Genomic DNA, 27,397 nt, shown 5'->3' on the forward strand with positions numbered 1-27,397 from the left:
TAGCAAATTCCAAAAATCCTCCACAAGCAACACATTTCTTGGTGTTTAACACCTAGTCTGTAATTGTCATCAGTTTAAAACGGTTAGTTTTAAAGTAAAAGGGAGAAAAGTGGAAGTTTCCAGATGTGGCCACTCACATTGTGAAAAAGTTAAGACTGTCTATTCAGTGAATCTATGAGAAGGTGATGTCTGCACGGTAGAGAACTAATACTGCGGTAAACCTATGGAGAAAGTTGTTTTTGTCTTTTAAGTATAAGTTTTTTTATGTGCAGAATAATATTTGTGTATCTAATTTGTTGTACTTGGATCAGTATGTGCTTATCAAGCATTTGTGCTTTAAGAAGAGTCTGCAGATGTCTCCGTTTTAACCTCCACTGTATCTGGATTTTCATGTGCATTTTGATCTCCTGCTATACAGAAATCCATCGTAATTCCAGGTTTTATTGGCAGTCTGTACAGACTAGTATATCCTTTATAAGATGACAGTAATGTTAGGTTTGAAATCAGTGATCACAAATACAGAGCTTACCAGTGTGAGATTAAGGCCAACAAAACATGGAAATACAGATGAATGTCTGTCATGAGAGAAGACACTAGGTATACATTATGAAACGCATACAAATAAACAGGGTACACGCTCACAAATCACATTTTAGAAACAGATTTAATTTCATTGCACATTAAACTTAGATCAATAGATACTGTGTCCACAAATCACAATACACACACAACTCTCCATGCACACACAAGTCATTTTGGAACTTTACCAGCCCTATAACATCATTTTTTCCCCTCAGTGTTAGTATCTCAGGTGTGAATACAGGTTTGGATACCTTTCTGCACCATGTTTGTTAGTTTTTTTCCTGCATATAGCAATTGTCTGCATTGTGCCTGTAAAATCATCATGAAATCTGCATTCACTGTAGGATCTTGCATAATGTCATAACCTGTAACGACAGGAGTTTAGATGTGAGCGCTATAGATATCCAGCAGCACAGAATGTGTTGCTATGAGGGGGAGTCCTCTGACTTTCCATCGTGTTTTCCAAGCAGTCACAGCAGCATAACTTTGCCATTGATTGTTGGTGGATTTGAGCCACGGCTACATCGATGCAGCGATCGCTACCGGCGGTGATGAAATTATACACGCTGCAATATTACACCGGGGATGGTTGATCTCGAACTTACACACTCCACAAACCTTCGACTTGCATTGTTTGATAGATTTCTTGACGTATGTAAATGGTTCAAGTTTGGGGTGCTTCGATAATGAAACATCTCCATGGATCCTGCTTCATAATTGCTTTTGTCACTCGATTGGGCTTCAATGTGTTTCTCAGTAACTTTGAGTTATTAGATTTCCCATTGCACTGACATAATAGGGACATCCTGATCAATAACTTGGCACTTTGACGCTCATACGCATTTGTTCCAGCGTTGGTCTACGAGCGTGACGACAGTCTTAGGTGGAAACAGTTTAAACTCCAGTTCCAAAGAGGTTTAGATAACGTGTTAAATGTGAATAAAAGCAGGAGGACTTGTAATTCTTAAACACCCATACTTCAGTCTCAGTAGAATCTCAAATCAAGTGTTGAATTTAAGTACCATGAAATGTGAGACATCTACATAAACATCAGAAAAGAGAAGAAACCAGTTGATAAACTTTTTGGAGAGAAATGTCCAGTTTTTGTCTGCTCCCTGCTGCTTAACACGCTTAGCATTTTATCCATGCATCAATTACATTTTGGGTTATATTTCTGCACTGAACTAATGCATCTAGAATTGTGTTTTGCATCTGGTTTGGCTCTTTCACAAAAGTATTCTCACTTTCACATAAACAAAGCGAGCTCTGAAGTATTCTGACAATCTGGAGAGCATTTTGTGACTGTTCTGAAAACATGAGTGATACAAGAAGCCTGTGGGAGACATCTGATACCCACCTACAACCATGCCTCCAGTCATACAGGCTCACTTAGCATCAGAGTTTACCTCTGACATTTCTCCTCTGCTTTCTCTGTTTTTTGATGTGGCACAAAGAAAGGCACAGATGAACACAGTCGGGAATGAACGGTGGAAGTCGGTGTTGACAGCTGAGATCCAAAACACAGAGACCTTTATGGATCAGCATGTAATCACAGTATTTCATGTCTCAAGGCTAGTCTGCGTCTGGGATCATTTCTTATTTGTAAAATGTTTTGAATTTGAGTTTGAGAGTCATCCAGGATGGTCTGTATCCTCTTCTGTTACTTGTGTGTTGCAGCTTGTTTTGATCATCCTTTGCATTCAGTTCACGGAACATGAGGTGCACATCATTTCCAGTTATTGAAATTCACACATGCATTAGAATCACACAGAGGTTCACAGTGGAGGCTAACAGAGTTCAGAGCATCCGGTGCTTCTGTCATCGGACACCACTGGAGTATATATTGACGTGAGCGTGAGCTTTCCACATCCACTTGTCAGTTCAATTAGGTCTAGCACGCAGAGAGAGTCGCTGTGCTCCAGAGAACGCTGCCGCCCGTGAACGAACGTGAGTACAGATGCTGACCAGATGGAGGCAATTTGAATTCATTTCAAATCTTCATTTCCTCATGGAAATTTGCTGTTTGCATTCTGTTGTAGAACTCTAATAGGCCTCCATCTCTACAAATTAATGACAAAACCATCTTTAAATGGGATGTAGTATTGTATTGCTTGCTTCATAAATCTGCACTCATTCTGTATTAATAAATTGTGTTATTTGTCTAAACCTGAAGAGTTTTTGTTTTGTTACAAGAAAGACTTTTGCATTATGAAGTATGTTTTTATTAAAGATGTGATTATCTTGTTTACAGCAGTAGTATTATATTGCAAAAATGTATAGTAAGATGATAGAAAATTCATAAAAACAAGTGAAGCTTTAAAGAAGGTCTCTGTCTCTGCAGGGGTTGATATTTTTCCACTTTCCGAAGCTGATTCCCAGCTGCAAGATGGAGAAATTGCTTCGATCTATACACCCCCATCAGGAAACCAGAGATGTTCCTGTGCAGAAATCCAAAATGCATGATCATGTGGAAAAAGATCCCAAACAGGGAAAGACCACCGCTTCCAAATCCCGACAAGTAAAGCACCAAAATCAAACTCAGGGACGCCGTCATTCTCATTACCAGCATCAGTGGGATGACAATGAAAGTCATGAGTAAGTCTGTTTTTTGTGATTACGAGCTTTGAGTGCCATGATTTCATTTGAAGCCTTTAAAAATGCTGGATTTGCTTTGTCTTCATATTATGGATTGAATCAGAAAAGATTTGAGTTCATTTGGGTTTTTTTTGTTTTCTTTTTGTTTTTTTTTTTTTGCTTTTTTTTATCAGGACCCAGTCTACAACAGAGGACAGCATTTTCAGTGACCATCATCACCACAACCATCGACACCCGCCTGACCTGGATCGTACTCCACACTCCCATCATTACCCTCTCAAGCAGAACCACCGCCATGTCTCTCTATCCGAAACTTCCTTGATTTCTTCAACTGTCTCGTCTTCATCCTCCTCCTCCTCCTCCTCTTCATCAGCATCATCTTCCTCCTCTTCTTCTTCCTCTTCTTCTTCCACTTCCCCCTCCTCCTCCTCGTCCTCCTCCTCCTCATTTTCATCTTCTTCCTCAACATCCTCCTCTTCCTCCAGTCTGTGCTCTGAATACAGCAGTGAGTGTTCAGGTAGACATTCTCTGAGGAAGCCCCGACATTCACAGTCCTGTACGGATATTTCTGGAAAACATCAAAACTTTGAAGGAGGGGATGACACGGCTCCATTGATACATGATAGGGGTCGCGCCAGCAGGCCACTCCCCAAGAAGAAGAAACCGAAAGGCACCTCCTCTCACGGTGTGAGTGGACAGAGAGCCTTGAAAGATCCACAGAGGAATGCAACAGGCTCTGGAAATAATGGAAGTTTCCGCAAAGCAAGATCAATGGAAGCTCTTACGACACCTGTGGATGGAGACGTGCATGAAGATGAGGACGAGAATGAACAAGAGAAGAGGAAAAGTGAAGCCCGGAAAAATTTAATGAAAGAAAAAATGAAATTCTCCGCTTTCCTCAACGAGATCACCCGGCAGGTGCTCAGCCCAATGAGACTTACCACTCTAGGAGTGACAAATTCTCAGAGACCCAGCAGTCCAGGGCAGGCCTCAGTGGCATCCAGAAAGGCAGAGAGCTGCAGCGAGACGCCCAGGCTGCAGCGAAGCCGCCGTGCCAGTGTAGACTCAATCAGCTCCAGCAAGCATTCCCATTCAAGCAGGTATTCCCACTCTACTCAGCTCTCTCACTCCAGGTCTTTCCACCATCACAGCTGCCATTCAGCAAACTCGTCCCAACGCATTCATCACAGGCCCAAAAGCTGTTCTGATATTCCCTGCACAAAAAGACGTCAGTCATTTTCACAAAATCCTCAGCTTTGCTCTCATTCGCCATCTCATAAGCATGACCACCATCACAGACGAAACCATCACATCTCTCGTCACCATCAACACCACCATGAAGACTGCCAAAGCCCCAGTCACCACCACAGAGAGCATCAAGCCACACATCATCACCACAGACACACCAGTCCCGGCTGTCAACACAGAGATCACCACGGCCATCACAGAAGAGATGACCATCACCGTGGACATCATCATCATCATCATGCACACTCCCACAGCCCAACTCGTCAGCATGGTGAACGCCACAGTGCAGTTCACCATTATCGTCATGGGAGCCACCATGGACATGCTCACCACCATCGTCATGAAGACCACCACGGCCATCCCCACCACCACCATGAAGACCACCACGGCCATCCCCACCACCACCATGAAGACCACCATGGCCATCCCCACCACCACCATGAAGACCACCAAGGTCAGCCCCACCACCACCACCATGAAGACCACCAAGGTCAGCCCCACCACCACCATGAAGACCACCATGGACGTTTTCACCAGCATCCCCACCACCACTCCCATCACTCCCATGTTCATCACCATCGTCATACGGACCATCATAGCCGTGCTGATCACCATTCAGACCACCATAAGCATAAAGTCCAACACACTATCACACAACAGCATGGAGACCAGAAAAATCCAGACCATTGTCAAGAAGACCAGCACATACCAGATCATCATTATGAAGACCACCACAGTCCAGGTCACCATCATGAAGACCACCACAGTCCAGGTCACCATCATGCAGATCACCACAGTCCAGGCCACCATGATGAAGGCAACCACAGCCCAGACCACCATCCTGGTGGTCACCACAGTCTAAGCCACCATCATGGAGTCCACCACAGTCAAGATCATACTGGAAACCACCATGACCAAGCTCATCACCATGAATCTACTCAACATCATGGAGGCCATCACAGTCCAGGCCACCATCATGGAGACCATCACAGTCCAGGCCACCATCATGCAGACCATCACAGCCCAGGTCATCATCATGGAGACCATCACAGCCCAGGTCATCATCATGGAGACCATCAGAGTTCAGGCCACCACCATGAAGGCCATCACAGTTCAGGCCACCATCATGCAGACCATCACAGTCCAGGCCACCATCATGCAGACCATCACAGTCCAGGCCACCATCATGCAGACCATCACAGTTCAGGCCACCATCATGGAGACCACCACAGTCAAGGCCATACTGAAGACCACCATGATCAAGCTCATCACCATGAACCGAATCAACATGCAGTGCACCACAGTCCAGGTCGCCATCATGGGGACCATGACAGACCAGGTCACCATCATGGAAGCCACCACAGTCCAGGTCACCATCATGGGGACCATGACACACCAGGTCACCATCATGGAGGCCACCACAGTCCAGGCCACCATCATGGAGACCACCATGACCATGCTCATCATCATGAGTCTACTCAACATCATGGAGGCCACCACAGCCCAGGCCATCACCATGGGGACCACCATAGTTCACCCCATCCTGATGAAGATCATCACAGTCCAGGCCATCATCATGGGCAACACCATCGCAAAGGCGATCATCTTGAAAACCACCACAGTCCAGGCCATCATCATCATCATCATCATGGAGACCCCCACAGTCCAGGCCATCATCATGGAGACCACCACATTTCAGACCCTCACAATGAAAACCATCCTACTCCAGGCCAGCATCATGGACACCACCACAGCCAAGGCCATCATCATGAAGACCACCATGGAGAACATCATAGTCCAGCCCGCCATCATGGTCACCACCATAGTCCAGATCATCATCATCATCATCATGGGCACCACCATAGTGAATCTCATCATGTTCACCATGGAGACCCCCACATTCCAGACCACCAGCATCAACATGATATTTACGTCAATACAGCTCAGCTCCTGGAACATCAGACATCAGAATCACATTTCCATCAGTCACACTCCGAAAGCAATGATCTTGACCATGAAGGCCTCAGTGAACACAACTGTCATTTAAAGGGACATTCCGCAGGGATCCCACTCTCGCACAGGACCAGGAATACGAGCAGCCCCTCCAGTCAGGATGAGGAGCAGACCAGTTTTACCACCGCGGCATTACATAAGGTATGACAGCCTAAGACAACACTCATTTATATAATCTTCTGCTACACTGCTTTCATTAAGAAATAATTGGCAAAGCTATAACTGCTATTGTTTCGTGTGCTTCATTTACCAGATTATGTAACAATGTTCCACTCATTTGTTTCATATTGATCTGGGAGGACAGTAGATTACTCATTACAGAACAATAGATTAGTTATTATGCACACATGAAATGGTAATCAATTTCTCATTCTTACCAAGCTTTTCTCATTGTTTCAATATCTTTTTACATTATTTTTTGTATCTTTAAAATAACTTTTTCTCATCAACATGTATTTATTTACTTTTGAACAGGAAAAAGCTAATGAGATCGGGCGAATTATGTAAGTATGATGTATGCAAACGATTTGATGGCTTGAAAATGATAGTTTTTAAATTAGGAAATGATAATGAAGATATTTTTCATGTCATAGTTTTGTTTACATGGTCTGACTTGTGAGTTTTTGTGCTGCTCAGGGTCCTACAGGAGCAAAATGAGGGTCTTCACCAGAGTCTGCTGAAGACGGCGGTGAGGATGGAGTGCCTCGGAGAGGAATTCATCAGCAGCCAGAAGCTGCTGGAGGCTGAACTTCAGAGGACACGGATGGAGCTCAGCAACCTCACAGAAAGATTTAAAAGGTGAAGAGTACACTTTTTAGATGCTCGTTTGTACAATGTGTTCATCATGATAACAACATGTACATATGCAACATGCTGACTTCTCTTCGTCTGCCTCCTTTTAGCCTACACAGTGACTGTTCTTCCACTCAGCAGACCAATAGCCTTCTGGAGAAAACACTTAACTCAGTGGTGAGCAAGCATGTATTTCTACATTTCGTTTTATTTTTGTTTTTTTTTTTACGAGGAAAAAAAAACATATATTGGATTTATACTGGAGTGTTGCTTTCTGTGTCAGTCGCAGAACATGGAAGGAGAGCGTGAGAGGTTACACCGACGGATTTCTGAGCTGACTGAGCAGCTCTCTAATACGAAGTATGGGAACTCAGTGGAAGCATTCAATGTAAGAAAACTTTATGACTGGGAATCAAACAGAAGACAAAGACATGAAATTTTACAGCATTCACAATTCACTGTTGTTGCTTTTTTTACCCCAAACTTTGATGTATGCTGTATAATCAACTCGTCATTTTGTTGTTTACTTCACTGTAGGTTAGCTCAGTGCTACACCAAACCGACTTCCCGTTTCATTCTGACGATGCCGCCCACGATTCCATCAATCAGGTCGTTGTGCCTATTGCCCCCCCTCCGGCTCAGTTCATGGACAACCACAGCTATGAGAAGGTCAAACAATCCGGGCAAGAGCAACCCCTGGGCTCGGTTCCAGAGGAGGAGGAGTCCGACTGGTCGGAGATGGGAGAAGATATTCCGCGCTTCATACTGACGGGATCAAACCGAGGGCAAGTGTGGACACACCGGGAGGAAGATCTGGAAAAAGACCAATCAGGAGGAGAGGGGAATGACATCAAACAAATCTCTTCACATCCACTGCAGATTCCCCACCTGCAGTTCTCCGTCCACAACGAGTGTAATTCTTGTCACTCCGGCTTTAAGAATCTGTCCGAAGACATGAATGATGAGGGAAGTTACAGGATCACTACAAGCCCAATTCACGGGTCCACCATCCTGATTCGGTCTGCCAGCCTGGAGGAAATCCCCCTGGCGGGCCACCACATGCAGAAAGAGCTGCGAGGCACGGGGGCCATGATGAACCTCCACCACACCGCCGTGGAAGTGATCGGGGATTTAGACAATGAGATCATCCATCACTGGAGAACAGGCGGTGACAGAGACGCGGTTATCGGCCGGTCGACGGCCAGCGGCGTGTCAGAGACGGACGGCGGCCTGGCCGGCCTGCAGTCGGCTGAGCGGATCCTCAACCACTTCCGGTGTCATTCGCCGTCTGCAGAGGGCGGCGAGCAGAGTACAGCTGAGTTTCATGCCTGGAAAGGAGAGATTCCAGATGAGGTGTTGAAAGGGGAGAGAACAGAGCTGTGACATGAACATCAGTCTGTTCTTTTCTCTGCCTGAGACTCAAACTTACTTCATGAACAAAAAAAAATTAGAATGAACTTCCTTTTTTTTTCTCTTAATCAGCTGTATAGATCAACCCCAGTGACTTGTGATTTCCTCCTGATGGTTTCATCAAATGTAACTCACACAGCATAGGTTCCCTATAATCAACGTGTTAACAAATTATATTTGACCAATTTCAGACTGCAGTTGGAGGCAGATCAATAAAATACATGTGTACCTTTAAGCATCGTCCACAGTGAATATATGTTTTTGTTTTCAGATGCATAGAAAAAGTAGTTATAGTTCCTTTCCTGTTATTTATGAGAAATGAGTATTAAATAAGTAGTGTGTTTTGTGTTCAGCGATGCTTGTATGATGTTATTTGCATGTAAATACATCCTGAAAACTTATGGTTCCCCTTTAGTTGTTTATAAACATCTTATATTATAACTTAGCGCAATGTAAATTTACGATTACAGCTTTTGTGCAATATGCATGCAATAGCTTTTAACATGTATATTTAAAATACTCGAGTAATTATACATAATGATATTTAGGTTATTGCTATATTAACTGACCCGATGAAATAAATGCTTTGAACTTTACAAATCAATGTAGCGCTTTTCCAGCAACATCTAATAAATGATGCACTATTTAAACTGTATTCATTTATTTCTGATCCATGTTTCTTCTGCATTTACTCAAACCCAAAGATAGAGAACATAAGAAATGGGTGGTTAACCAGAAAATGTAGTGAATATTATTAGAAAAAAAAAGTTACAATGATTCTGTCTAAACTCTGATTCAGTTTCAACTGTATTCTTGATGAGAAATGTCTGCAGATCGATATTGAAAGACCTAGAAAGAACGTCTACTTGAGGGCATCCAGTTTGTTCAGATTTAGAACCACTGAAGGCAAGACCACATTTTGAAGTAAGGGTTACTTTTTCTATCATACATCTGAAGATGATGTTTATCACATTCATATAATTACAGTTGATGACATTTCTGTGGACTCATTACTTTTGGAGAAGTTGCATAAAAACAGCTGCTGCAGCATCTGCCTGTCACATCTGTTCTTCCATGTGTCTGTCTGTGGAAACACCAGCCTCCAGATTATAGAGCATCTTCCGCTCAATAACTGACAAAGCTTCAGCTGAATCTAAATGACTGAATCAGTCTGAAGCTTTCGCAGTGTTTTTGAGCTTACAGCTCTACTATACTACAGCAATACCATGATAATAAAACTATGTGCTGAGTATTAAAAAAGGCCTAAATGAGATATCTAAAATATCTGTTGGAGTCACTTTTCTTGGGGTAATTCAGTTAAAAAAGGGTAGCAGACAAGTAATCTACGATTTCATTTCAATCAAGGAGACATCTAGCACGTGAAAATAAACACATTAAACACCTGATCCAAAAAAGCAAAGTTCTTTTGGGGCAACATAAAGCAGCTCACATGTGATTCTGATCTTAATAAAAAGTGAGAATACGACATGATGACATCTGGGTGAGTGTGAAATATTCATACAGTCCGCAGACTCCCTGACATTCCGATCAGGACCTGGGAACCAGAGAGAGTTATTTTTATCCCTCTCAGCGCCTCACGAGTATTATAAGATATTCCAAACTTAATCTCTCTGCCTCTGCGCGTTCTGTCAGATCTGAAATGGAATATTTCCTCACTGTGATTAATCTGTTGTCTTGTGTTGCCAATAATTTTGTTGCGAAAGGTTTCCTTTACTCTCTATTTGACAAACAGTTTAAGATATAAAAATGCATCATTGTCAAAACATGTATTTGTCCAGTTTGTCTGTGGCTGATTTGGGACCGCGGGAAGATACTGAGGATTCCTGCTTCAGCTCCTCACCTCTATTTTGCCATTTTAAGGTAACGTGGTCAAATTCATTGAATAATAACTTGCATACTTGTCATATCCATCTCCCTGTCAGGTCCAATTTGGCTTGTCATCCGTATCCCTTCACATGAGCGATGGGTGCTGAGCAGACACTGGCCTGGATCTGCAGCCCAGTTTAATAGGATAGGCAGGAATTAGAGGTAAGACGCTCCCGGCCATCCAGGTTTGCCAAATCCAGTGTGCCAAATCCACTGTGTGGCACACTGGAAGGTGCACAGTGGTCGGTGGGGATAACTGGACTTATTTCTGCAGTTTTTGGGGCGACCAAATAAGGTGAAGTTTGTCTCATCGATGTCTTTTTAACCTGGAATGCTCCACATAAAGTGTTCATTTTTAAATTTTTAGTTTTCATAGATTTTACACAAAACTTTTGATGCTAACTTTATTTCTTTTTTTTTCTTGGAAATCTTTAAGTCCATTTTCATGGAGCTGTGTCTTTTCCCACTGGTCTGTTTTCCAAGTTCAGAGTTGTGTTTCCTGTCTGTCCCTTTCCTCCCTAAGCCTCTGGAGTCCAGCCTCTCACCTCTTCTTCCTCTCTCACAGACAGAGCACAGCATCGTCCCTCGACACCTCGTCGCTCTCCTTCCCCTCTTCCCCCGGCGAACTCGGACCCCCTCGCTGCAGCCATGGTGGTGATGAAGATGAAGTTCCCCTTCCAGAAAAGGGTGAAGCTGGCCCAGGGCCTGTGGCTCCTCTCCTGGTGTGCCACAGTGGCCGGGGCCACGACCTTCACCCTGGGCTGCATCCTGAAGACGGAGCTCCGCAGGAGGGCAGAGGTAGCCAAAGTTTTCTTTTCCAATTTTGTTTTTCAACTTGTGTTAATGAGCACATTAACAGAGAAAATATGTGATAATTGGGTTCTTATTGGGAGAAAATCATTTTTCTCATTTTTGTTGTGATAATTACAAACAAAGCAGATGGCAGCGATGAACGGCTGCATTCACCAACTTTCTCACATATATCTCTTAAATTAATAGACACAGCTGAACACACTGCTTCACTTCAAGAACACTGACAGACGCCTTCTGTTCCTCTCTCTCTGTTAAGCTATTTACAACAAAACATCCAAAAAGACCAAAATTGTCATCAAATCTGCTGGAAATCCACCTTGTTAATTGTAGATCAGTAAGACGTAGATACACCCCTGACCCACTTTAAATCCTGAGTCATCATTTGATAAACTGGGCTCTGTCACTTTGAATCATCCTAATCCGTCAAGATTGTCAGAGCAACTTTCCATTTTAAATAAGCCAACATGTTCTGTGCTTATTTATATGACTTTCATTAAAATTATCTGACAGTTCAATCATTTACATCTAATAAAAAAGAAGAAGAAATCATTTATATTTAAATGTATTCATGTTGCATGACAGTAACCCACATTGCCTTGCTTTAATAGTGGTTGTCAAGTAAAGTGACTGTAACTACTTGTAAGATGCAAGATTTTGTTCCAAAATGTCATTCATTTCATTGTAATGGCTTACAATCAAACATTGTTTTTATTTTTTACTAAATAAACTTTCAGATTGGTCCTTTTTAATGGAAATTACACATTTTGTTTGTAAGTATGTCTTCTGTATGTGTTGTGCAAAATCTGCATAAAATCATGTCAATCCCACAAATACAATACAAAATCTAATATTAAGAAAGGTCCACAGTAATTATTATGTCATTTTCATTTTCAGAGTGAAACCTGTTTCTCTGACTCCTTCGTTTTTGAACATGCTTTCTTTAGGGGAATTCATTTTAGATTTATTGAATAGACAACGCTCAGCTCCTTATCACTGGATTCTTGTGAATTGACCTGAACAACACAGTTAAAACTCAGCTGCTTTTCAATGTTTTATGATGGACATTATGCCTAATTTATAAGAACAGTCGGGAAGTCTTCATCTCTTTGAGCTCGATATTTTGCATGAGGCGTAATTATTCAAAGCTCAAAAACTTTGATTTAGCTTCAGGATATTTCAGTGTGATGGCTTTAATATCTACACATGCAGCAACCACATATTTGTGGAATAATTCAATATTATGATAATTTTCTGTTTATAAGTGTGACATATCTTTATATATTGAGTGCTTGAAATTTAACAACACTGTGAAATTCTGACGAAATGTCTCTAAAATCCCTTATGCTGCTGCGTTGACTTAGGTGATGGACAACTCAGACATACATATTGTGCCGAACACCCTCATGATTGTTGGCCTGGCTTCGCTGGGCATCAACTACTTCGCGTCGAAGATCTGCCAGGACGCCCTGGACGCCGGGCGATTCCCTCGCTGGAAGAACTTCCTGAAGCCCTACTTCGCCGTCTCCTGCTTCTTCACCGTGCTCATGCTGCTGGCCGTCATCATGAGCTACGCCATGAAGGGCAGCCTGGAGTCCTCCCTCAAGGTCGGCCTGAGGAACGGCATCCGCTTCTACAAGGACACGGACACCCCGGGCCGCTGCTTCCAGAAGCAGAACATCGACCGCCTGCAGATGGAGTTCCAGTGCTGCGGAAACAATGACTTCAGGGACTGGTTTGAGGTCCAGTGGATCAGCAACCGCTACCTGGATTTCAACTCCAAAGAAGTGAAAGAGTAAGTGGACGGTCTGGAGAGGGTTTCACAAATTCATATTTAAACAATACCTCCTAGTAATGTTTGATTTCTGTCTTCAGCCGCATCAAGAGCAACGTGGACGGGCGCTACCTGGTGGATGGGGTCCCCTTCAGCTGCTGTAACCCCAGCTCTCCCAGACCGTGCATCCAGTATCAGCTCACCAACAACTCGGCTCACTACAACTACGACTACCAGACGGAGGAGCTCAACATTTACCTCCGAGGCTGCAGGGAGGCCCTGGTGCACTACTACATGGGCCTGATGAACACCATTGGAGCTGGAGTCCTGTCCATCTTCATCTTACAGGTAGAGGAAACAAGACATTCAACATCCTACCCTTTGCTTTAAGCTTGATCTAATTTGTTTTGTTTGAAGAATACCCACATTTACCCATCAACCGCCTCCCTCTTTCTCAGGGCTCCGTGTTGGTGAGCTTGCGGTTCCTCCAGACCGCCATGGAGGCGGTGGCAGGGAAGGAAAACACAGAGATCGAGACTGAGGGCTACCTGCTGGAGAAAGGAGTGAAAGAGACCCTGATGGAGTACCTGGACCCCCTGCTGAAGTTCCTCCTGATCAAAAACGGTGTGGAGGAGGGCACTCCCGAAGGAGCAGCCACCACGCCCGCATAAAACTTGACCAATGAACTTACATGTAAATAATTTTTACACAAAGAGGGCAACTAATGCATGATTTAAATTTAACACAAATGATACATTTCTAATAATGTGATAAATTTAGGTTTAGTTTTTTTTAAATTTCAGATGACCACCTCTGTAAATGTATAAATATCCAAACAGTACTCAACTTTTACATTGCAGTTTACATTGTTATATCTCTACAACAATTTAAGACGCCCACAAAAGCGTTGCTAAATTCATCCTTCCATCTGTTTGATGTACTTTTCGATGCATCTTCGTTCGCGCGAACAATAAATGAGCACTTTCCTTTCGATGTAATCATTGGATTTATCTTCCATGTTATTCATGTTATTTTTGTTTACAATTTCATTCCATTGCTTTTGAGTGTGATGTACACTGTTAATTGCATTCTCATAATAATTGTCTGTGTCAGAAGAAAAAACAATTTACTGGATAAACAGTAACATTTGAGACAGTGTTCAAAAGAAGTTTTGGTCTTACAAAAAAACCAAGATATAATGCTGATTGTAGAGTGGCACAAGGCAAAATGCTCAGCTGTGCAATGAGACTATGACACAAAATAACTGAGGACTTATTAAAGTTTGAAGTTACAAAATGTGTGGCGGAGTGAATTTGGTTTTTCTTTCTCGATGTGATCACCGTTAAGACTTAATGCATGTCCCTACATAACAGATTCTTCTCCTTGCCTCTCCTCTCCGAGTCAGTGAAAGGAATCGGATTAAGAAGATTGATTAATCGATGTCAGTAATGCAGTGAAAGCCATCAAGTGCGTCCTCTGCGGTGACCCCTTTGTTAAAGCTGCTAATCACATTGGTTAATACTCAATCTGCTGCTCTTGCAGTTATACACCTGCGTCAGGTGGATGAGAGTTGCAGAGTGAAATGTGTGGTGCCTTTGTTTCTAATGAATCATCTGAAGGTTATAAAACTGAAATAGCAACATAAAAATATTTTTTAATTCAGATTACAATTTAATTTTCCTTCAATCTCTCAGCTCAACTAAAGTCGTTTACCTTTGGATGTAATCTGTTTTGGGCGAATCAGTAGTTTCCAAAGTGTAGGACAAGCTTCCCATGCGTGACACCAAACAACTTCATGAAAAACTTTGTGGTCTGAGGGAAGATTTTAGTATAATGGACACAAGTTTACAACCTCTTGTGCAAAATCATTTCAGCAGGAGCAGATTTCAATAAAAGACATGTACATGAGCATTCAACCAAAGTGTTCTATAAAGCTTGTGTGGTCTGAGAGTTGTGGAGGCTGGGGGGCAACATGCTGTAGAAGTCAGAGTGTTTGTCCCCCGACACTTTGAAAACCCCGGTGAGGTATAAATATGTTTGTAAAGACATGTTGCATAAACCATGAGGTGATTATCTTCTTGTTTCTTTTTTCTTCTTCTTTTTTTTAATCAAAATTCATAAAGGAGAACGTTTAGATAACTTAAGAAATAGAATCAATGGATCCAATGTTTACTTTGTTTGGATGTATTGTTTTTTTCCCCGATTATGATCTTTATATTTGTTGTTATCACCATTGCTGTTGCTGCTGTTGTCGTTCTTCAGTCAAATTCTTTTTTTGCTCTTAATTTGCACAAAAAAAGAATATAGCAGAATTACAATAAATAAAGGACAAGGTACCTAAGTGTTTTTGGTTCCTTGTTTGATCAGAATTAATGTCTGGTGATGACAAAAAAGAAAAACGTGTGAAGTGTATCTGGACAAAACTAACAAAAGGTACCTTGTTGTAAGTTTCTAAACAGGTGCAGCTGACTCAGTTGAGATCCTATTTCAGAATATTTGTTGGATGAGGACGATATCAACCACTGGAGGATTAGCGGCAGCTCAGGCTGAATGCAGAATGTGATGTATGGTCATTTTAAACTTTGCTTACAGTGACTTGAGCAAATACATTCATGAAATTAAAGTACTATCAATAGACAAATTGTGTGCAGGCTCGATGGGTTTGAAAGAGGGACTCATTTATTTTATTTTATTTTATTTTATTTTATTTATTTTTTTATTTATTTTTTGTAATTTTATTAGTTCAACTTTTTCAGCTCATGTTGCTTTAAAAATTCCAAAAATTCCAGCTGTCGTTACGTCAAGATCACGTGACATTTTTACGCGCCCTCTGACGTCTTAGAGTCATTTTTGGGATTGTGTCTTTTTATCCCGATGGAAGTAGGCTCGTCCTCAGTGTGCAATGTTTAACATACACTATAATTTTTGCACTGCAAGAATCACGTAGTGACATTTGAATTCATTTACATTTGATATACGAAAGGAATCTTCTTTTGTGGTGACCGAACGTCTCCCAGAAAGTCTGTCACACCCACGGAGGAGGAGTGATTCAGGAAGCCCGGATCATCCGGCGCGCGCACACTCCGTAACTGTTGCAGCTGCCCGGAAAGCTAGCAGCCCGCTGGCTAGCTGCAGTCAGGCAGATAACAGAGTTCTGCTGTTCCGCTAATGCACTTTGTGACTGTTTTTACACATTTCTCGCATCCAGACCAGCAGTGGCGAGTGGAGGGAAGCTAACGAGAAGTGACAAGAAGGTAAACGTGGCGTGTTGTTTCCGTAACTTGTTTTTTTGTTGTTGTTGTTTTGTGTGTCGGACTGCTGAACAAACCACCGAAAGTTAGCTAACGGGGGAGGGAGCACAAGTGGGCGAATAGTTTCCATCAGCCTGATAAATAAAATGTATTTATGTCTATAAATAAGCCCGTGACGTTCGGCGTGAGCCACATTTCCACTGAGAAGGGGGAAAGGCTCGGCTCAGCTCTCGGCTATCGTCGGCTTATTGAATTGACGCGTTCCCAGGAAAGTATCCGCTGCTTGTTGTGTGTCGACACGTAAAGGACAATCATCTGAGGGAGCCAACTCATGACCGCAGTCCCTCGGGCCCCGGGAGGACTGGGTCTGGTTCTCCTCCACAGAAACACCGTGTCAGGCTGTGTCTGAAAGGCTCTGACAGACGGTGACTCGGTGAAGGACGCCTAAAGTTCAGCAGGGTGAGATCAGGAGTCCTCTGGGTGGGAGGTTGTTCCTTCTGCTTCACAGTGAGGCCAGAACTAAACAAACTAGTGCGATTGCATCAATACAGTACAGAGGAAAGTGTAATATGGACTCTCTCTTGATGCTACAATCTGTTGGTCTTTTTTAAATCATTTTGTTTACTGATGTTTCCCCACAACCTGAGATGCTGCCAACATCCAGAACGTATTCTGATGTAGGACTGAATAAACCAGTTGATATTCACAATGATTAAGCTGGACTCAAACATATTTATGACAATCAACTGTTATTGGGCAAGCGATTGCTATACAAATAGATATACAGACATGGTGGTTATGCCTCAAAGTAAGATTGGCTTCTGCTCCTTGAATGGAGCTCATATTGGGGTTGGCTGCTGTCCACAGCTGGAAGCCAGTCAGTGTGTTTGATGACTCTGCAGTACTGGTAGATACCAGTTTTTTTTTTTTACGTGTTTTGAAACTTCTGCTCTGAACTGTGTCCTCATTATCAGCATTAAAAGTTGCAACGTGACAGACTGCATTGTTTATCGATCGTAATGATCTTTGTAGGTGCCAAATCGTCCAGTTCTTAGACCATTTTTTTTAATTTCCAAATATGAAAAAGGAAGGCACTAGGCCTATCCTCACTATACTTGAAATAATATTCCCAGCTTTACTCATCTTCCAACACGTGCTGCCAGGTTCTGTAGTTTTTTTGTGGAAAGCAATAGTCTCTAGAAAAACAATGAAAATCAGGCGTTGCCATGGATTTATAGTGATATTGAAAAAACAAGTGTCACAGGAAGTGAATAGAGAGCATGTCTGGGCGTAGAAGACTTCGATCGCCTTATTTTAGGAGGTTTAAACGAGTTTAAATATTGCCTGAAGGGAGGAGCAAACCAGCTTGCCCAGTTGTGCTTTTGAGCATTAAGTGAGAACTGCAAATCTGACAACCTTGTTTAAAGGTAACGTTTAATATTCCACCTCGCTTTATTCTCGATGTTTTTCTTTCCCACAATAGTTTTGTAGTCTCAGTCTGTCTGTAGAGGACTTTTCGGCGCTCACACCCGGTGATGTTGTGACTGATTCCAGTTTCTCCTTTGTGTTTCAGATTAGAAATGGAAGGAGACGATTGCAGTTTTCCTCCAGACTCATCGGACGACCACTCACAAAGAGGAAGCGTTGCTTCCTCTGCAACACTTTCCCGCCGTACGTCTCAACAAACTGTTTCTGCCTGGTGCCGTTTCGCTTCCTACCGTAATGACTTGTGTTTTTGTTCCCACAGCTCAGGACGTGCTTGTGTACTTGTTTGGAGACAGCGCGGTTCACTTATCGGTGGAGGGGCTGGGCAGCGTCACGGTGCAGGAGTTGGGCCGCAGCGTTCGAGAGGCTCTTCATATTCCTGACTCTGCTCAGGATGCGTTTGCCTTCTGGCTCTCTTCCCCACTGCTCGGTGAGAACTTTATTTAAATGAAACGCCACTGATTACATAATAGGTCTGAACTACATATCACTAATTTATTGTTAAGGACATGCAGGATTGAAAAAAAGATTATCCGCTTCCCGAGGGGGAAAAAAAAATGCATTTCTGGATAGTCCTATTGTTATCACAAAACTGGACATTATTGCATTTGACGTATTTGCCTAATCTCCTGCTGTCCCATTGCATAATATAGATGACACATGTAAATGTATTGCTTTTTTCAGAGCTGCAGCTGAAAGCGAGGCATCAGCCGTACAAGTTGTGCCGGCAGTGGCAGGACCTGCTGTATCGCTTCACTGAGGCTTCAGAGGAAGACATTTCACAAGGTGAGACATTGGCGTGGATGTTGCTGTGTTAACATGCACCGTTAAGACTCCACTTTACTGCCAGTCATTATTCTGTTCTCATTTCATCCAAACCAGGCTGTGAGAAGTGAAGCCATCGAACAACGGCTCAAAAATTAAATGAAAATATGTGAAGTAAGAGATTCTTTGACTTCAGCACTTATATTGTCACCCAGTGATGAAACCCAACGTCTTAGAGAGCTCCATATCCACCCTACCACACACCAGTAGACCTTATTCTGAAAATATAAGGATCTGGAACAAACAGGATGTGTGTACAGGTGTTTTCTTTCAATTCGTTTTAAAGTGATGTTTAGTTCCACAGTTTGGTTAAATAAAGAAGAATTTTTGCAAAATTGTATGTTAAAAAAAATAGTTAAACCAGCTTCAGTAAAAAATTACAGGTTAATTTGCTCATTAGCAGCCTCCTCCTTGATGAAATAATATTTGGAGTTTATCCCATCCTGGAGCTGCTGGTCCTGCGGCTCATCTGCAGACACAACCCACACACACATCAGCATGAGTAAGAAGCTGGAATTGAGATGAGAGACACTGACTCACAGTCTGGCATCGCTTTCTTTTCTTCATAGTTCCGCTTGTGAAATGCTCACATTGGAGTTGTGTCCTTTCTTTAAACAGTGTGAAAGACGCGGTGACCTGTGGACAGCTTACTACTAATGAAGCGCAAATGTGTCCAGAGATTCTGTATAATCACTTAAGATGTTGTTTGTGTGTGTTTTTTGTCATTGTGGAGTAAATTCCATCTACCAAGCAGGACTGAAAGCCTGAACGCGGCGTGTTGGAGGACACTCCAGCTGTCTCTGCTCTCGCTCATCCACTTTGGACAATGAGGCTGAAAAAGACAGACACTAGTAATGTATCATCATTGTCCTCTGCTCTTTCCTCAGACGAACCGTGTCTCCAGTACAGACGCAACGTCTTTTATCCCAAGTCCAAAGAGCTGCAGGTATGATTAGATCCGCACAGGCATTCATTAATCCTACAAATGAGTGAATTATGAAGACAGCATTATCCATCACCGGGTATCAAGGGTCCAAAGTTTGGAAAGCTGCTGACTCACATAACGCAGAGTACTCCACAGTGAGGACTTTGAAAGTCAGCAGAGTGCATTGTTTATAATGAGGATGCTCTAAAAGGGAGATTCACTCTTTTATTGGCTTCATTGGGGATCTGCAAGTCCTTATATCAAACCTCATTATAAAAGCAGTGGGCACACAGCCTCAAATGAAATATAAATGAATAAATCAGAGATTGTTGACGTTTCTATAATCATCAAACCAAATTCCAGTCAACTGAGATAAAAAAAAAAAAAATTAAATAAAAACAAATCTATTTTTTCTAAATGAGTAGAAGCTAATAAGGCTGTATTAGACAGAGGAAGTATAATCATGACAATATCTTTTATCCTGCTGTAAAATCTTACGTTTTATGTCAGAAAGTGTGGCGGATTCCCATGGACAGCCAGAGATTTATGACTGCAGTCTTCTACACTGCACAGTCTGACCAGCTGAAGCTACCACCAGCCAATAGAAATGCAGCAGAAAATGAGCTTGCCAGTGCTGCACCGAGACAGCAGCTTGCAGATTAGTTATTGAGAAAAGAACCAATCTACTGTATTTACTTATAACCTGATCACACTGGTGGTAGAGGTATAGGATGTACATGATCTTACCCATTAAAGTTGGTTGTAGCTGTTAACTCGGCATCGTCCAGTCAAATTTACTGTCAAATCAAAGTTTATGAAAGCTAAATCTCAAAGTGTACTAGGTTATTAATCTTTTCTCAGAATGCTAAAACTTGTAAGAGCCTTAAATCTTAGTGAAAATAGCTCTGAACTGTTGGTGAGTTGTCGTTGCTGTCTCCCTCCTGAGCAGATTGACGATGAGGGAGTGTTGCGGCTTCTTTACGAGGAGGCCCGGAGTAACATCCTGACCAGCCGGTACCCCTGTGACCCCGAGCACTGGAACGGCCTCGGAGCCCTGACCGTCGCTCTGGAAGAGGGAACTGCTCTGGACAGCCAACAGTTCACCGCCTCCATAAGGTCAGTTTGACACGTCGCTGGTTTTCTTGAATAAAACATGTTTCTTGTGTTAATATTGCACTAAATCACCAATCTGCTAACTTTAGCTTCTGACGGCGGCATCAGTCTTTCATAAATGCATTTAATAAAAAAACATGCATTGCTCCTCTGAATAAATGAGTTCATTTTGACAGCATGTAATTGTGCCGTCAGTGTGCGCTGATGTTAAGTTAAGAATGAATCAGCTGTCTGACATTTTCTGTAAAAGGAACACTCACTTCAGATGATAAAAATAAGTCAACATTTATCGCTGCGCGATCGGCTTTGACTCTTGTGCTTTGTGACTCCAGCAGTCGCTGAAGTGCCCTCGTGACCCCGTCACAGCTAAAAATGAAGAGGCACTTTATGACTCTGCTGTCCATCATTTCGTGAAGTCTTGAGGGGAGAAAAAAAAAAAGCCTCGCTGCAGCTCAATGTACTGAAAAAAATGTGAGCACTTTAAAAAAAAAACAAAGAGCACCACCCAGCTGGCGTGCCTCTGTAAAGGGCATCAGGCAGACGGAGCGGCTCGGAGTGCGCCAGCACAATCAGCCACATGTTGCAATTTGATGAAAATCCACAGGCGTTATGAAAAAAGGTCAACAGCATCCTTTTGTGTGAAGCAGGCTTTTTGCTTGATTCATTTTTTTTTAAAGCTTGATAACACTTATGCTGTGACACCGCAGTGTTTTTTCTAATTATTTGTGGGTCTGTGAGTGCAGCAATGCACAAAACGACATTTATGAGAAGAGTCTCTCGTTCAGGAAATGGGCTTCTTTCTTCTCTGCTGAAGTTTGTTTCAAATGCTGTTAAAAGATGCGTGATAAAAGTTACAGTTACAGCCTGGTTTACATCTGTACGTCTTTACACTTCATGTGTCATGATATTCTGTTTATTTGACCAAAATGCCCTGAACGCATCGTCCAAACCTTTGTGCTTCTGCTCTCTGCAGGGAAAAGAAGCTGTCCTCCTATCTGCCGGCTCACGTGGTCATGGGCAGCGGAGGGCTGTTCTCCACGCTGCGAGGGAAGTCGAGCAGGCACGCCGGGCTGGAGCAGAACCTCCTGGACGAGTACAGAAAGATCAGCACGTCTGCTGGGAGCTCTCCTCCCGAGCCCACACAGCTGCTACACCAGTACCTCAGCACATGTCACGCTCTGCCTTACTACGGGTGGGCTGCCTTACGCACCGTCACTGGACTCATTATTGACGGGCTTCAAATCTCCTCAGGGTCCAACTAACATCAAATCCACAAACAGGTGCGGTTTCTTCTTTGGAGAGATTGACAAGCCGGCTCAGGGGATCCTGCAGCGAGGGAAACGCAAAGCCGTGAACGTGGGGATCTGCCTCGAGGGAGTGTATGTGATGGATGCGAAAGAGAAGGTGAGCCCTGAATTGTCAAGGTCAATTCTTGATGAGGATTTTCAACACATTTCCTCCTCTTTTTTTTTTTTCCCTTCAATGCAAATGAACTAAACCACTGAGGCTCACTGCAGAGTTGTAGAAAGTGACGTCCTCTTCTTCTCCCCGCGGTGCAGCATGTGCTGCTGGGCCTGCGTTTCAGCGAGCTCTCCTGGGACCACAGCTACCCCGAGGAGGAGGGCGACTCGCACATCCTGTGGCTGGAGTTCGACGGAGAGGAAGACGGCACTCCCGTCAACAAGTTGCTGAAAATCTACTCAAAGCAGGTCAGAAGAAAGCGGCGAAATCAAAGAAAACGACGTCTCTGTTGAAGAGCGTCTCGCTGCCTGAACACGACACACGGAGTCTTTTCAAGTGCGCCTCACAGTCAAGTGTGTTCATTAAGGAGAGAGGGCGTTGCACGCACCTCCGGGGAGCCGCGCTTCACCTGCCGCTTCAAAGGTTCTCAGTATTAGTTGCTGCTGTTGCGCTCATTTGATCCTTCGGCAGAGCAACACTTCACACTGTTGTCAAATCCTGGAAAATCAGTAATTTCGTTGTGCTCACATTTTTAATGTCGCCACTTAACGACTGCTTCTCCGGTCTGTCTGAGCTGCTGTACGGTGAGGAGATGTTCCATAATGACAGAGGAAGTGAGCGTAATCACCCCAGGCTGTAATCCAGAGATGACAATGTGGACCTAATGTGCCAGTGTCTCTCTGAGATACTATTAAAAAGTCTATTACAGCTGTTTATTCCACGCCGTTATTAGGGGTCAGAGCCGATGTTTTCCTCTCCTCTGCCCACCAGGCCGAGCTGATGAGCGGCTTCATCGAGTTCTGCGTGGAGCTGAAGACCGCGTCTGAAGGAGGAGCCGCCGCCGAGACGGACGGCGAGGCCGGCCAGTCCCGGCAGCCCGCCGAGCAAGAGGGCAGCAAGAAGAACGGGCGGGGAGGGCGGCGCGGCATGCTGCAAAGACAAGGGAGCGTGGTGTGCAGCCGGGTCCACTCGCTGAACACCATCAGCTACGTGGACAACGGTGAGTCCTGCAGGGCCGCTGACTGCAGCAGAGGCGGCATCTTCAGTTTGCCTCTTGAGTTATATAAACAGTGTCAGCACACCCAAACAGCAGTGTGGACATTTTTGTAAGGGGCTATTGTCTTTAGTTTCTGACACAAGACGGTTTGAAAGCTAGTCATAATCTTAAAACAAAAAACAAAACAAAAAAAAAAACCTGTAATACTCAGTCTTTTTTATTCTTCTATTCATTCCAGACATTTTGAGTTTGTTATTCCTAAAATAACTGCCTTGCATTTGCAAAACACAAATCATGATTTGCAAAAAATGGAAATAAATTGAAATATAAACTTAAGCACAGAGAGTCAGAAAATTTGGTGCAAGTTTTTGTGACTCAGTTTTGTTGCTCGTCCCACAGATGTTTCTTTCATGCTTGTTCTCTATTGAAAGGGAAATGAAAAGGCTTTGCACCGCAAGATTAACAGGAGAGATTGATGTATTGTTCTGAAATTACTGATCCACACAATACCAATGTTATCTGCACGTCATTTAGATGAATTATAAATTCTAGAATAATTTATTCTTTTAGGTTCTTTTTCCACACAGACTTTGTTTCAAGCTTCTGTATCTCAGAAACCAAGATTAAGCTTCTTAGGTGTTGATGGTATTCAGAATATTTACTGAAACACGAAACTCATTTCAAATCTTGCTCAGTTAAAGAATGTTTTCTTACACCTGCTGACTCTGCAGAGGTTGCTCTTGTATAATTTCCCTAAAACTTTTGCCCCTGACATCACTTTGCACAATATAGTGATAAAGTTATTTGTCCATTTTATCTTTTCAGGAAAAGAGATCAAACGCTTGAAGCCGAAAAGAGCTGCGTCTTTCTTCACACGGCAGGCGACCGTACCCGCCTACTCTGCTGTGCAAGTGACAGAAAGTCTGGAGCAGGGTTAAAGTCGCTGATGACTTGGGCTCCGTTCCTCTCCAAGACCAAATCTGAACATTGACACTGAAGATAGAAACGACTGGGGGGAAGAAAACAAAAGGAATTGAGATGTTTATCCGCTAATATATGTACATGTAAAGGACCAAGCGAGAGGTATGTAAGCGTGAGCGAGAATATTTATCTTCTGAAGTTGTGTATATTAGGAGAGTACAGTAATGTGAAACACAAAATGATTTATCAGTTATGCTTCCAAGGTTGAATTGAAGTGGCTGTTCACTCGATGGCCTTGCATCAAGAACACGCGATGGACCTCTTTCATAACGTCTCGACACATGCCTTAGAGAAATCCTCAAACAGCGACGGCTGCTTGTACGTTCTGCAGCCACTTTACCACGATTAGCCGAAAGAGCGACACCTCAAACCAGTGTGACCACTGCATTACCTCTTTTTACCTTATTAGGGACTGAACGTCAGTGTTGCAATCAGCCCTGTAGTTGTAGTCACTCCTCCTCTAAAGTGCAAACGTTGCCGCCACCACCACCACCTCCTTACAGTCAGCATGACAAACAAGTTTAGGGGCTGATGTGAAGGCGTGCTCGCCCTGGTCTGCTGCTTCTAACTGCCAGTGCCTTCTCCTCATGAAAAGGGAGGTGAAGCCTCTTCAGACGAGATCCGCATGAGCGCACCTTGGCCGTGTTGTGGAGGCTTCTTGTGAGTACGGGAATTTAACCTTTTGACCCAGAATCTGCCAGGTCATCATGGAAAGAAAGCAAGGCAGTGCGTCCCTCTTTCGTGACATCTGTTGCTATTCATAGTTGTCAAAGCAGACGTGTGCAAATGTAGTTTGAAGGTTGAAATTTAGTGCACTAATGCTGCCACGAATTGATCACAATATCAAGTCCTCAAACGGATTTGGACTAATTAAAAAGTTAAATTGAAACTAAAATGAACAATCAAACCTTGGAAACACCCTGCCATATAGAGCTGTTTTATCCTGTTGGCATGTTACATTCAAAGACAATCTTCTAAATGTTGCGCCATGTGTACACCTCGTGTTGATACACAGGTCCCAACTCCATCATTTGTTTTACAAGACCAGATTAGCAACAGAAAACTGAGGCAGCTCTATATCTACGCATCCTCCAGCAAAAAACAAAACAAAAAAAAACTCCTCCTCCTGGCTGTCAGTCTCACTAGCACTCCTTAATTCAGACAGAAGTTTGCGATGTCTCCATGACCTCTTTCAGGACATCTTTCAGGTATCAGCTTTGTGGCAATGAGTTTTCAGATTTTAGTCTTTTCAGGATGTTTCTTGAAGAGTAAACCATCAATGGTACGAATGTTCCAGTCTGTGAGATAAACTTACCGGTAATATCAAGGCATGAATGAACCAATGTAGAGGTGTAACGCAGTTATAAAGGCGCAATCTGTAGGCTTTAAGTAATTCCACTTTTGTGCACTGGGTGGCAGCAGTGAGTCACTGCTCCTCAGATCTGTAGCCCTCATTAAGTTTCTACTTCTTTCTCCTGTCAGAATCTGCTGCTACTGTTCCTTCTGTCTTTAGACTGAAAGTAGGGAGAACAGTAGAGTAACTCACTGCAACATCTCGAGGAACAGAGTGGGATTACTCAAATGATCAGTCTGCGGCGAGCTGTTTACGTCATTATTTGAGGATTTGCAACTCTTTGATTGGTCGTTTTGAGTTTGCTTTTGCATCTTTCTGACTGAAAATCTGACGTCCTGTATCTTAGAGTGAGCAGTGACTGCTCTTTGTGGCCTTGACCAATTAACCCCGCTGCTGAAGTCTCAGTCTGTCCACCATGCTGAAGCCCGGTGTGCTCCCTTAACGCCCCACTTGCCGAGTCTCTTGGGTGTGTCTCCGAGCTTCACCCTGATGCCACTAATATATGCAGGTTCTGATTTTGCTGTACAAACCCACCTCACTGAACGGCCATGGAAAGAGGGTCCTTGTCTTTATAAAACGCCTTCCACTTGAACGTACATCCTCCTCTGGCATCGGTGTGGTGTCATGAATTCTCTCCGATTCTCCTCAGCATGCAAACTTGCAGAATGTCCTTACTTTTTTTACGCTTCGTCTTGTATGCCAGCTACTGTCTGTAACCGCCCTATGGGAGTCCAGTATATTGTTGCAAACGTACACTATGCATGTCACATTGTAGGGTTAGGCATTCCCACAGTCTGCACATCATGTGATGCTGCACTATGAATACTAATACACTGTTTATAAACCTTTGACATCAGCAGTTTGTTAACTTTAGAGGTATTTTTACTTTCATTTTTCACATACTTGTCACTGTTTGTATACGACGATGAAGAATTAGGTCAAACTAATCATCTTCTCAAACAGCCACTGCAGAAACTTAAGTGCCTTTTTGTTTCTTTCACGTTGTTATAAAAGCAAAGGATGATTTGGTAATGCCCTGGTTTGTTTCTAACGTTATTAACTAGATGACACATTTCATTTTTCCTATTTGATGTGAGAATACTGAGTGATTGATGGTGAACAGTGTTGCGTAGTGTGGCGTGGTTCTTCCCAGTGGTCATTTTTGAATTTGTTCAAATCCATGCTTTTTGAATTAAGTCCGTTTCTCAGACTTTCTCAATATATGTTACATGGTGGAGTTTCCTGCTCCACTGCTCACTGCCTAAGTGTATTGAAGCCATATTCGTTTAATCTAACATCTCACATATGATTTCTTAGCATAGTAACAGACTCCGTTTAGACACTGACAGTTGTAGATTTGTTCTGAAATGAACCCGACTTACATCTTGGACCTGCGGTGATTTGAAAAAGTATTGTCTTATTAATAAATTTTGTTTTATGATACTATTTGTGTGCAAGGATGTAAGAATTACATGACGTTGTTAATATTAAAATGTTTTTTGTTAATACTCTTCTAGACTTTTTTTTTTTTTTTTTTTTGCACTTGAAAGGTATTTACTCTATAATTACAATTTTTGAATAAAATTACAAAATATTCCACTCTGGTGTTGTCCATTATGCAGTATGGCTTATTTGTCACATTTTTGAACATTTGACCAATAAAATGAAACCTGTTTTCTTTTCAGACTGTTGACATTCATCTTTGTCTCAAGTAGCTTTTCCCATTATTACTTTATATTAGTTTGTCTAAGCTTCTTTTGGAGTTTGGACGAAAATGCGATATGAAAGACAAATGGCTTTGATTGGAGTTATATTGTTATAAAAACTGATTTGCACATGCACAAAACATTTTGAACACACACCATATACGTTTTACAGTAGACCAAGAAACAGT

The 27,397-nt window shown here is 42.8% G+C and overlaps 3 protein-coding genes across 3 annotated transcripts; all 3 read left to right on the plus strand.

The window, feature by feature from the left end:
* The first annotated feature begins 4,459 nt into the window (after positions 1-4,459).
* On the plus strand, positions 4,460-8,613 carry LOC115395675 (A-agglutinin anchorage subunit). Its single transcript, XM_030101306.1, has 10 exons — positions 4,460-5,242; positions 5,378-5,667; positions 5,908-5,957; positions 6,090-6,289; positions 6,412-6,579; positions 6,913-6,941; positions 7,075-7,236; positions 7,341-7,407; positions 7,514-7,618; positions 7,768-8,613. Exons 1-10 carry the CDS (start codon positions 4,460-4,462, stop codon positions 8,611-8,613), a joined length of 2,700 nt encoding a protein of 899 aa, XP_029957166.1.
* A 2,496-nt stretch (positions 8,614-11,109) lies between these two features.
* On the plus strand, positions 11,110-13,858 carry rom1a (retinal outer segment membrane protein 1a). Its single transcript, XM_030101014.1, has 4 exons — positions 11,110-11,325; positions 12,702-13,132; positions 13,213-13,459; positions 13,570-13,858. Exons 1-4 carry the CDS (start codon positions 11,176-11,178, stop codon positions 13,780-13,782), a joined length of 1,041 nt encoding a protein of 346 aa, XP_029956874.1. The 5' UTR covers positions 11,110-11,175; the 3' UTR covers positions 13,783-13,858.
* Positions 13,859-16,214: 2,356 nt separating this feature from the next.
* Positions 16,215-27,185, plus strand: frmd8 (FERM domain containing 8). The gene is made up of 11 exons (XM_030101382.1): positions 16,215-16,365; positions 17,936-18,033; positions 18,110-18,277; positions 18,532-18,633; positions 19,560-19,618; positions 20,547-20,713; positions 21,684-21,902; positions 21,991-22,114; positions 22,270-22,419; positions 22,943-23,171; positions 23,994-27,185. The coding sequence occupies exons 2-11, from the start codon at positions 17,943-17,945 to the stop codon at positions 24,104-24,106; spliced, it is 1,422 nt and encodes a 473-aa protein (XP_029957242.1). The 5' UTR covers positions 16,215-16,365; positions 17,936-17,942; the 3' UTR covers positions 24,107-27,185.
* The last annotated feature ends 212 nt before the right edge of the window (positions 27,186-27,397 follow it).

The sequence above is a fragment of the Salarias fasciatus genome, chromosome 10 (assembly GCF_902148845.1).
Source record: "Salarias fasciatus chromosome 10, fSalaFa1.1, whole genome shotgun sequence".
Lineage (NCBI taxonomy): Eukaryota > Metazoa > Chordata > Actinopteri > Blenniiformes > Blenniidae > Salarias > Salarias fasciatus.

What these genes read in the sequence shown, in the direction of transcription:
- LOC115395675 (XM_030101306.1), top strand. Translation starts at nt 4,460, where the DNA reads ATGACCACCATCACAGACGAAACCATCACATCTCTCGTCACCATCAAC. An exon ending in TCCAGGCCACCATGATGAAG is followed by an intron (nt 5,243 to 5,377) that starts GCAACCACAGCC and finishes AACATCATGGAG; the next exon opens with GCCATCACAGTCCAGGCCAC. An exon ending in AGAAAACACTTAACTCAGTG is followed by an intron (nt 7,408 to 7,513) that starts GTGAGCAAGCAT and finishes TTTCTGTGTCAG; the next exon opens with TCGCAGAACATGGAAGGAGA.
- rom1a (XM_030101014.1), top strand. Translation starts at nt 11,176, where the DNA reads ATGGTGGTGATGAAGATGAAGTTCCCCTTCCAGAAAAGGGTGAAGCTG. An exon ending in AACTCCAAAGAAGTGAAAGA is followed by an intron (nt 13,133 to 13,212) that starts GTAAGTGGACGG and finishes TTCTGTCTTCAG; the next exon opens with CCGCATCAAGAGCAACGTGG. An exon ending in TGTCCATCTTCATCTTACAG is followed by an intron (nt 13,460 to 13,569) that starts GTAGAGGAAACA and finishes CCTCTTTCTCAG; the next exon opens with GGCTCCGTGTTGGTGAGCTT.
- frmd8 (XM_030101382.1), top strand. Translation starts at nt 17,943, where the DNA reads ATGGAAGGAGACGATTGCAGTTTTCCTCCAGACTCATCGGACGACCAC. An exon ending in AGAGGAAGACATTTCACAAG is followed by an intron (nt 18,634 to 19,559) that starts GTGAGACATTGG and finishes CTCTTTCCTCAG; the next exon opens with ACGAACCGTGTCTCCAGTAC. An exon ending in CACGCTCTGCCTTACTACGG is followed by an intron (nt 21,903 to 21,990) that starts GTGGGCTGCCTT and finishes ATCCACAAACAG; the next exon opens with GTGCGGTTTCTTCTTTGGAG.